General features: G+C 37.9%; 1 protein-coding gene across 3 annotated transcripts; it reads right to left on the bottom strand.

Annotated features, from left to right (window-relative positions):
- Nucleotides 1-203: 203 nt before the first annotated feature.
- Nucleotides 204-11,708, bottom strand: spata2 (spermatogenesis associated 2). Of its 3 annotated transcripts, none has more exons than XM_078419014.1 (3): nt 11,652-11,708; nt 8,111-8,540; nt 204-4,575 (listed from the first exon to the last, which is right to left on the bottom strand). In XM_078419014.1, exons 2-3 carry the CDS (start codon nt 8,420-8,422, stop codon nt 3,331-3,333), a joined length of 1,557 nt encoding a protein of 518 aa, XP_078275140.1. In that variant the 5' UTR covers nt 8,423-8,540; nt 11,652-11,708; the 3' UTR covers nt 204-3,330. The 3 variants fall into 3 exon arrangements, with proteins under 3 accessions (XP_078275140.1, XP_078275141.1, XP_078275142.1); XM_078419015.1 differs by having other exon boundaries at nt 11,577-11,695; XM_078419016.1 differs by having other exon boundaries at nt 8,111-8,536; nt 11,652-11,674.
- Between the last annotated feature and the right edge of the window lie 84 nt (nt 11,709-11,792).

The raw sequence follows: 11,792 nt of genomic DNA, 5'->3' as shown, positions 1-11,792 counted from the left end.
CCCACGTGTGGGTCATTATTACAAATATCCGAGTGGATGAAATGTAAAACCATCTCCTCTGAAAGACTGATCGAGTGTTTTGTAAATATTAAAAAACAAAGAACTATGCAGGAACAGAAATTTAGGAATCCACGCACATAAATCACAAAAGGCACAAGAATGGAAATTAGCTTTTATAAAGTAACTGAATTTTATTAGTCTAGAGACAAAGCGGACTTCTCATGTCCTTTCAACTGCTTTCCAGATTGGCCATAACAAAACGCTGGCTACAAATCACAAACATGAACTACATTAAACAATGGTTCTACATATAAATCCAGGTCGGCAGTTAAAATTTGCAGAAATGTTGAGATTGGGCATTGAAATTAATTGAATTCAGTTAAATATTGCAACATTTCAGAAACATTTAGACAGGTACATGGCTAGGACATGTTTAGCGGGATATGGGCCAAATACAGGCACGCGGGACTAGTGTTGACACGTAGCCATGTTGGTTGGTGTGGGCAAGTTGGGCCAGAGGGCCTGTTTCCCTGCTGTTGACTCTAAATAGGAATTTCAGAAAATAGGATGACTGTTAAGAGTCATACAAAGCTTTGGGTCGAGGCCCAATGGGCTGCAGATGCTGAAATCTAGTATTACACAAATACTACTCCAGTGATGCTGCCTGACCTACTGAGCTACTCCAGCACTGTGTTTTACTCAAAGCTCTGGATGCTATGCCTTTAGAGAACTGCAAATTGTTTGGCATAAAACGTCAAATAATATGGATATTATTGGCAAGTTGGGTAGCATATATTTACTTATTGGCCTAGGGGGTTCAATTATGAAAACAATTCACACCAAATTGCCCAATGCAGAATTATGGAAGTGCTTAAGCAATGAAGCATATTTGAGTTCTTACCAATTCTAAGCAAGTCCAATCCAGTTAGTCCTGTGGCCTAGCTTTCTTCCCTAGTCTTCATTTTTCTCCTCCCCCCCTCCATCTCACCACACACAAATCTGTCTTTCAAGAACTTCAATTGAAGCTGCGTCCACATTTACAGACAAATATTCCAGCACGATTATTCATTGCATGAAATGACTTTGTCAGTAGTCTTATATCTGACATTTTATTTCTTGACCTTTCCATCAGAAGAATTACCCTTTGCTCAGTTTAGATCCTCGTTAATTTTGAACATATTATCATATCACCTCTCAATTTTCTCTGATGCAAAAAAAAACCAACACAGCTTATAGTACAAGATAAAGTGATGATCCAAGAGTGTGTGTGTGTGTATATATATATATGCAATTTATCTCTGACCACAACTCAAACTAATTGTAGGAGACTGAAATTTCCAGTCTCAATATATATATATATATATATATATGGAAAATGAGGGGGAACTGAACATGAAACCTTAACCTTTAGAGTTGGACAATTCAAATATCATGAAGACTGGACATTTCAGTCTCTCCTACAATTAGTTTGAGTTGTGGTCAGAGATAAATTGCAAAATGCTCAAGAAATATCCTTGTCAAGCAAGGTTAAAAAAAGGACTTTGGAATCAAGACCAATGGTTGGAGCCAAGACACTGAGCAGCTATGAAGTATATTACAGCCAAGAGCAACAAAATGGACTCCCATTCCTTTCAACTGCTTTCCTGATTACCAAGAACAGAATTATGATACAGGTGACAAATATGAACTGCATAAAACTATGTACCACTATATAGAACCCAGATATGCTAATAATAAAATAATGTAGAAAGGTTGAGACTGTATGGAAACAAGTTGCATTCACTTACAGAAAAAGTATAAGATATTTAGCCTCAACTCAGATGGTAACACAAGTCAGAAGGTTACAGATATAAGTGTACAAGTCGCACCCCAGACAGAAAAACACAAAATTCTATGCATACACTCCACAGTTGGAGATAAACTGAAGCCATATCTGCTCTCCTGGGATGCATACACTTTCACAGCTTAGTTAGCCATGTCAACATTTCTGTTTGGAGCAGCTAGTTTCTGACTGCCACATTTCCTTAGTTACAGTTTAGTAGGTTTTTCATTAGGTGTAAACCAGCTTAGAAGATTATGAAAAGGTTCAATATAAATGCAAGGGTATCTTCATTACCCGATATAATAACATGTCATGCACCACACAATCAGGCTGAGCATACAATTTTTGGAATGAGTCGAGTCTGATCATTCCAGCAAAACAATGATAGGATCAGTGAATGTGGTCTCAGAGTTCAACTAGGCAAAATGTGGAAATTACTTGTCTCAACCGTAATCTTCTGATCCCAGTTGGAAAGTGCACATCAGGAATAAAATCTCAAGGTAAAAGCAATCTGATAAACTCTTTCTAATGGCCACTCTACAGCATAAATGTACACCCAAGATGAGTCAGTGGTTTTGTAAGCAGAAGAACAAGTGGAAAAAACGTTTTAACAATTTACAATTGGCTTAACATTAAGTGGCACATACAATCTAAAGCTGACAGATCAACTGACTGGTGAAGAATTGACCTGGCACTCGTAACAGTGGACAAAAGTTAAAAAACTGAAATGGCAAAATTGGTCAACATATTGTGCCAACAGAAAATGGTATATATATTGCATTTAGCTCAGTGTCACAAGACTGTTGTACATTGAATTCTAGCCTATGACCCAGGGGGGAAATGTTATGAACTTCACAATTTGTCTTAAAAGAGCACTGTGCTGTAAATATACAAAAGAATAATTCAGTGCATGCGTGTAGTCTAAGTTCAGAATAACTTAACTTTGGGCTAAAATAAATACCCAGAATTTAGCATTAACAGGTGCAGTGTTTTATTCATACAAGCAATCATAAAATTTAAGTCTTCAACAAAAAAAATTGCATGGATAAGCCAAAAGCGATTGGAGTTTCCTTCACACACTTGCTCACCTATTGTAAGTAAAAAATAATTATGAAACACAATCACATTAGAAAAAGGCGAGAGGAAAATTGCACATCAATACCAAGGCTAGTTTATATAAACATTTGACAACTTTACGTTAAATCCTCCCTCAGCTCTTGCAAACCATCCCATGTATTTGTAGTTACAAATATGTTGCGCAAGGTTTGAAAGCACCTTCTGTATCTCTGGTATGAATTATAGATCAAAGCAGCTTTTAACGTACATACACCAGCCCTTGAAAAATATAGCAGCAATTTAAATACCTTAAGGTGCATATTGTAGTACAAGAGATCACAGTGAGCAATTGTATATGAGGATTTTCATTCTACAATCTGCCAGCTTTCAAAATATTCCTCGCTCAGATTTTTCTAGGGCTGATTATGCATCATTATTCCACGTTATACAATCTATCTGTATACAGTATAATTTTTACTAGATTTGAAATTGAGCTGGTTATTTGGTAAGAAATTGTGCGACTTATTCTTGATGCAGAAATCCAAATGATAATCGATCTTACAATCGCCACAGGAGACCTTAGAACAGTTCATACAGGTGAACTTTGCAGCAGGTTTATCACAGAATCCACAGCGCATTATGTTGGTGCTCTTGGAACTGGGCAAGTGCTCTTGATACTGTGATGCGGCAGCGTATGCACATTTCTCTTTCGGAGATGAACTTGCAGACAGATCATTTTGAACAGATGAAGAACGTGTTACGATACTCACTTCTCTTGGATATTCATGTTTACAAGGGCATTGGTTGCAAAGAACATTGTCACATTTTTGGCAACTTGACGTTCCACTTGATATTCCACACATTTGGCACTTCACTGCACCGAAACCTGACACACTTTCTTTGGTAGTACGTGGAGTCTCATGGTACATAACTCTTACTTCATTGCTTTTTGTCAATCTTGTACTATGACTGTTAGGTGCTTCTGTCCATCTTTGTGATAAAGTGCCTCGAGGATCTTCAGCTGTGTAAAGATCCAAGTCATCATCAACTGCATGGAAAGAAGTATTGAGGTTGCTTTCTGCTCTCCAGCTTCCATTGGGAGACTGCAAGTATTTCTCTGGGCCTCCACGCGGGGAAATTGACATGGCAAGAAGTGAAGGCGTAGGACGAAAAATCTCATCATTTAAGTCCTCATAAGAGCCATAAACTGCTTCCTTTTTATGATGTGCAGGTGTTAGATGAACTTTATTGAACTGCTTTTCTAAGTAGGTTTCACCACCATCTACAGTTGGTTTGTACATCAAGTGTTTCACAAAACTGTTTGTTAACCGATCACTGTCTGATCGGTGGAAGTCCATTTGAGCCACTGACGTATGCAAGCCTTCTGTTGATCTTCGCTGCCTTTTCATGGCATCGATGCAACCTTTCACATCTGTGCTCTTCCTTCGTTCTTGCACTACGTTAAACTCCGAATAACCCTTAACTTTAATTTGAGAATAGATTTCAAGTAAATTCTCACACTCGATTCCAGCCAAGAAAAGCTCAAAAGAAATGAATTTCACATGATTAGTGTTTACTTTATTTTTCAGTTCATAGGTTTCCTTTTCATAGTGATACCCTATGAAAGATAAGATATTCCAGACATCATCTTCACACATTGCAGATTTGATATAGTAGACAAAATGCCCTGTAAAAGTCTAAAATAGAAAGAAAAGTTGATGAATCTTACTTCCATCACTTTGTAAATGTTAACTATGTTAATTTCATTTTCCTACAGGTTTATTCAATAGAAAGGAGAAATTGATAAAATTTATACAAAGGCATTAAGTACATATGAGATTCCAACTTGACCTCAACTACAAACCTGGAGGTTTGGAAAGACAGTAACAATTTGTGTTTCATAAAAACAAAGCAGGAAATGCCTTTTATACATTTAGGACATCTTGTCCCAAATTGTAAATATTCAGATAAACATTTCCTCTAAAAATGACAAATGCCTGCAGATTGCATATATTCTCCTGTGACTGCATAGGTTACCCCTGACTGCTCCTGTTGTCTCCCATATCACACTGGTTTTAATAGTTAAAGCCAAAACCTTTATTTCCCTTCTTACATTTTGATCATTTAGATTATCTGCAAAAATATTAGAAAGGCATTATAATAAAGACTCAAGGACAAAATCAAGCGATGTTGTTGAGGTACCCCAGAACTGGAACCCATCAGCCTCTGCGTGGAAACTAACCACATGCTTGCAGATATTAAATCTTAAAAGTATTGTGTAAATAAGAAAGAAGCTAAAGATGAACCTGGAAAACTTTTCAGGTAACATTCCTATGTGAAGGTTTATGGATAAGCTATCACTTGGAATATTCTGTTCGGGAAGAGAGCGGAAATCCCATAAACCTGGACGGGGTAGTAGGGGATAATTTTACCAGCTAAATGCTGGCAAATGCTATAATGTTAAACACCTTTAAAAGTTTTAGTAGCATAAGGAATGTTTTACAGTTATAGCAGATTTAATAAAATTATCATGGCAAATCCTTAATGAAGTTGATGCACACCACTTGAAATAGGAACAAGTTAGTTGGTTTGAATACTCATTTTTGTTCTATGTATCCCATCTTAAAATTATCAGCTTTCAATGCTTAATCAGTGGCATTCTATATCTTTTCTTTTCTATAAATAGTGGAGGTACTATAATCAGTTTAATTAGCAAATGGTTGTGGGGGTGACAGCAAGCAAAGAAGAAAACAAGTCTAAATTCCCACTTCCAAACAAAATTCAGTTCCTAACATTGCTTGTATGGGCAAGAGAAATACACTGGAATTTAGAATTTAGAAGGATGAGGGGGAATCTTATTGAAACATATAAGATTATTAGGGGATTGGACACATTAGAGGCAGGAAACATGTTCCCAATGTTGGGGGAGTCCAGAACAAGGGGCCACAGTTTAAGAATAAGGGGTAGGCCATTTAGAATGGAGATGAGGAAGAACTTTTTCAGTCAGAGAGTGGTGAAGGTGTGGAATTCTCTGCCTCAGAAGACAGTGGAGGCCAGTTCGTTGGATGCTTTCAAGAGAGAGCTGGATAGAGCTCTTAAGGATAGCGGAGTGAGGGGGTATGGGGAGAAGGCAGGAACGGGGTGTTGATTGAGAGTGATCAGCCATGATCGCATTGAATGGCGGTGCTGGCTCGAAGGGCTGAATGGCCTACTCCTGCACCTATTGTCTATTGTCTGGGCGATGATAACTGCCGACAAATGTCAAAGAGTAATTAACTGAAATGTTTTTACTTAGTTTGTGGGTTCTGGAACACTGCCTAAATGGTAGTGGACATGAATTACAAAGATTTTTTTCTAAGAAAGGGAATAGACAAATGAGTTTTGTAAAGTTACAAAATATATTTAACCCACTCTTCCTTTCAACTCACCTGGACCCCATCCCACAGTCATTTTAAATTTTCCAGAGGAATTAATTATTCTACTACCATTGCATCTGTAACTACTTAAAATTTTAAAATGCATTTGTGCTTTTAAAAGATTAATATCCTAAAAAATGCAGTCAAGCAAGATAATAGAATAATTCTCAGAAAGTGAAACACGAAGGAATACAATGTGGCAAGCACGCGGAGCTTCTAGTAGACGTAAAGTCAACAACCAATTATATTGTTTAACTGGAGGACTCTCCAAATATCAAACAGACTCACAATACTAAAGGAATAATGGGTAAGTCAGATTGTGCAGATGCTATTCAAACCTTATCCTGTGTTTTCAAATTATACTGTCAAGTGATAGCATATCAAAGAACAGGGTAGGGCCTTGATAATAAGTTGAAGGTTAGAACAGAAGCCTCTACTGAAGATGATCTGGTTATGACTGAAGTCATATCGAAAGCAAGGGAAGGCAATTTCATCAAAATGGGCAATAACAAAGAAGCACGGGAGGCAATTGGTCCATTTAGCCACAAAAGGTGCAGACAAATGGAGGAGAGGAATGCACCATGCACATATGTTATCTTGCATGACTGAATGGATATAATTCAAGTCCACTTCCCGAGATTAGAGCGCTCCAGAAGTTTTAACTAAGGCTCATTAAAAGATTGTCATGAATGTTGGAGGCTGCATTAGGCATAAACTGGTTGGGGAAAAGGCCAATTTTAAGGCAACAGTTCACAGTGAACAGCATTGAACATGGGTTGTTCATAGAGTCCTACAGCACAGAAAGAGGCCCTTCGGCCCATCGTGTCCGTGCCGCCGTTACCAAACACAGTCTAATTTTAATCCCATTTTCCCGCATTTGGACCGTAGCCCTGAATGTTGTAGCATTTCAAGTGCCCATCCAAATGCCTCTTAAACGTTGTGAGTGTTCCCGCCTCCACCACCACCCCAGGCAGTGAGTTCCAGACTCCAACCACCCTCTGGGTGAAAAAGTTATTTCTCACATCCCCCCGAAACCTCCCTCCCCATACCCTGTATCTATGTCCCCTCGTTGTTGAACCTTCCACCAGTGGAAGAAGTTCCCCGCCATCTACCTTATCTATGCCCCTCATGATCTTGCACACCTCGATCATGTCCCCTCTCAGCCTTCTCTGCTCCAGGGAAAACAACCCCAGTCTGCTCAGTCTCTCCTCATAGCTGAGGCCCTTCATCCCTGGCAGCATCCTGGTGAATCTCCTCTGCACCCTCTCCAAAGCTATCACATCCTTTCTATAATGTGGTGACCAGAACTGTACACAATACTCCAGCTGTGGCCTCACCAGTGTTCTGTACAATTCCATCATTACCCCCCTACTTTTATATTCGATGCCCCGGCTAATGAAGGCCAGTAACCCATTTGCCTTTGTTCTGTGGAGAGATATGATACCTCAAGAATGGTAGCTCAAAATTTAAAAAACATTTTGTTAATTCATTGACAGACTGACTTTCTAATTCAATGGCTCTGCAGCAATTTCAAGAGGGCTGTTTAAGACTCAGCCACTATGGTATAGGTTAGAGGCCTGTACTGTAAAGGACAGAAGTTTGGCTTTCCCGAATAACAAGTAATTAATGCTTTTGTACAGTTCAATTGCTTAATGGACAGCATTTCTTATATTAGCTTTTATTCAAGATGTATTTAATTGCTGCAATTTAAATTCCAAAATCACCATTTTGGAATTTGAACTTATTTTATTTATAATTTGCAAATAGTTATGGTTATCTGGCACATTATTTCACAGCATTAAGTTTTATACTGTACCTTTATAGTTTTAAATTCCTTTTTCCAGGGATAGAGAAAGAGGTTAATGCAGAAAGTTTCCAGAATTCCAAAGGCTGTAAGAATTGCACTTAAACTTGATGTTTTGAGCGTCTTCAAGGAATTCTCCACAATATCATAAAATCTGAATGACTTAAATATTTCAAACGGTTCTTGGCGATATGAATCAAGTATGGACGTAGCCATCTTCTTAAGGCTTGCATCGTCCAACAAGGGATCTTTTTCACTAAATTTCAATTCACAAATCTGTACATATTTCCGAAACAATGTCTCTCTGATTTTGCTTGTATCCATTAGGAACTGGTAGTGCAGGGTGAGGTTTTCTATAATTCATCCATGGCGCTCATGTTGTTTTCAGATGAGAGTGGGCTCAAAATTCTAATCACAATGCCAAGTATGACGATAGATCTATCTGCAACATGAAAGAATGATGAATTAAACTAAGACATAGTATCACAGCAGACTATCTAACTATAAAAGTTAGTTGCATTTTAATCAAGACTGATACAAAATCACACTCTTTAAAATTGTGTTGATGAATTTGTGTATAATCAGAAAGTTAACCAGTACAGATTAAAATTAAATTATCTATTGCGAAAATTCCATTGCTTCATTGTCAGTACATATGACAATTCAACACTGTTGACTTGTGACATGGCTTTATAAAAGATAAATTAACAAATGTTGATTGAAAAAAATACAAATATACAAAGGGATTTCCATTATACTTGGGGACAGAAGAGTGCTCAAATTACTCCTTGAAGCCTCACTGATAAGGTTTTAAATGACCTTATTGATAAACATCAGTCACATACCATTACCATTTACAAATGTCATGATTTCCCAGAAAATATTGGGAATATTTTAACATGATAATGATTGCTAAAAACAGCACAAATCTGCCTAACTATATTTATTTTATAAACAAAACCCAACTGTTGATCAAACCCATTTCTTACTGCAGTGTTTATTTCCAAAACAGTGCTCAAGTAATATACATCAAGAACTGCAAATTATCACACAAATCTTATGTCAAAATATTCTATTTTATCCTAAAGTGTAACAGGTATTCTAAGATTAAAAATTAAAGTTTTTTTTGTCCATTATACTGTTTTGGTAATTTAATATTTTTCTCAATATAACACGTTTTAACTTTATATTTTAAAGAACTTCAACAAAATTAAAACCAATGATCAACAGCCATTGGTCTCCAATGCCCTTCATTTGCACTTTATGTTTTAATTTCTACAGGCTAGGTTAACACCTCCAATTACACTTTGGACTACTGGAATACCTTTGTCACTATATACCAATCTATCAGAACTATAAACGGCTCAATTTAGTTTATTGTCACATGTACCAAGATACAGCTCATTGGGAATAAACACAATTAGTAACAGATACATTTCCCCCCCCCCAAAACTATGCAGTTTCACAAATTTATTGCTGAAAACTCAATGTTGTAACTACCCAAAGGAAGATGGTATTGAACTTACTAAGACCATATTAACAAATTGAAATTTATAAAAAACATAAAGGAATGAGAATTTAAAAAGACAATCGACTGGTATTTTAAAATATAAAACTCCTCACATGGTGCAGCAAAATAGAATAGAGCCATGAAAGTCATGTGCACTAATGAAACAAAATGGGTCATTTTAAATTCCAATTCTTATCAAGACAATGTATGTATAGACAATGTATGTATAATCAGTTATGAACCATGTACTTTTTGGGTTCCAATTTAAGCCTTTAAAGAAGTTTTTTCTTGCTTTGCATTTTGTCACTTATTATGTAAACAACTGTTTGTAAGGGTCTCAGTTGAAGACTAATGAAGATGATTGAACTGGCTAACAATATAATATTACCAAATTAAAGTGTTAAAAAAACAGAATGAGAATTTACATAGAACATCTGGTATTTTAAAATATAAAACTCTTCACACTGCAAACATCAGTTTTAGTTGAAGTTCTTAAAAAATATAAATGTCTTCCCTTGAGCAAATATTTAAAGGACAAAAACAATATTATAATAGATAAAACAAGCTTTATTTGTAATAAAAATAAAATAGAACAGCAGAGTTTTACATCAATATCTGCAGCACATCAATATCTTACATTCCTTTCAATTAGTAAGTCTCAAGGGGATGTTACAATCTCCTTTCTATAGAAAATCTCAATTTTTATCAGCCTTCAAAATGTAAAGATATTGATATAAAAAAACAAGTTCTTTACTGGTGGTTTTGGGGATGTTCTCAATGACCCTCAGGGTGCTCCTACTTAGACCATATTCCCAAATAAAGTGTTTAGAAGTCACCTTTTTGGAAAAATGGGGTCACCTTAATTACAACAGCTCTGCATTAAGGACTAAACATAACAAACGTGTTCCAGATCATCATCTGAGTGTTACCAAATGCAAAGATTAATATAAAAATGAAGCTAGACTGTGAGGTACTACAATATCCTTTACTCCAACCGACGGAGAGCATTAGTCACCAAAACTAGATTTGTGCACCTGCTGATACCAGCACAATACTGACATTTTCAACAGGTTAAACTCAAGATGTGCCGCAACACGTAATATACTCGTCAAACAGAAGGGCTCGCTGGCTCAACAAAGATTGAATATCCCTATCAATTTACACCCATCAGGATTAACACGATTTCACTTTGAAGGACTAAATGGTTTATCGGTGTCACATTACATACAGTACACAACATTTCACTCCGACTTTCTGATTGTATCATTACTTTTTTGTATATCTTTCGTTTGTTTGTTCTATATCTCTCTCTCTCTCTCTCTAAAATCACCGTCTATATCTCTCGTTTCCCATTCCCCTGACTCTGTCTGAAGAAGGGTCTCGACCCGAAGCATCACTTATTCCTCTACTCCAGAGATGCTGCCTGACCCACTGAGTTATTCCAGCATTTTTGCGTCTATCTTCCTGATTGCTCGGTTCAGCTCTGTAAGTTGGGAGCACTTTTAACATTAAAATACTAAAGGGAAGAATTCTCTTTATCCGCAGAGATAAATATAACGTGTAGGAAGGAACTGCAGCTGCTGGTTTACACCGAAGAAGATATAGACATGAAATGCTGGAATAACTCAGCGGGACAGGCAGCATCTCTGGAGAGAAGGCATGGGAAGAAGGGTCTCGACCCGAAGGCGAAGCGTCACCCGTTCCTTCTCTCCAGAGATGCTGCCTGTCCCGCTGCGATACCCCAGCATTTTGTGATCGACTTCGAGATAAATATAACAGCGGCTTAGTGGAAGGTAACAAGCTCGCGTTGAGTCACAGCAAAGCGATGCGATGCCGGCCCAAGCAGTGCCATTTGAACGCTGCCCTCCAACGTGACGGCGCCATCTTTGCCTCAACAAACATCACCAACTCGCTCCTCCACTGGGATTCATTGTGCTTCACGTTACGAGTTGGAGTCTTTCTTTCTACCTGTGTCTGTGCAGGGGTGATAAGGGTGCGGGTGGTAAGGCGCAGTGGCGTGCATCCCCCGGCCGGGGCTCTCACCGTTCAGTCACCTCAGTCGGGCCGCCATCGCCAGCATCGTCGCAGCCGGCAAATCACTGAAGGCGATGCCCCGGCGCGCCTGCGCAGGGTGCCGTCTCCTCGCACCCGGTGGGGCAGTGCGCATGCGCAGGGTGCCGTCTC

This window comes from Rhinoraja longicauda, chromosome 22, assembly GCF_053455715.1.
Source record: "Rhinoraja longicauda isolate Sanriku21f chromosome 22, sRhiLon1.1, whole genome shotgun sequence".
NCBI classification, from domain to species: Eukaryota; Metazoa; Chordata; class Chondrichthyes; order Rajiformes; family Arhynchobatidae; genus Rhinoraja; species Rhinoraja longicauda.
The sequence above is the reverse complement of the archived record's forward strand: the minus strand, read 5'-3'. Positions and strand labels throughout refer to the sequence as shown.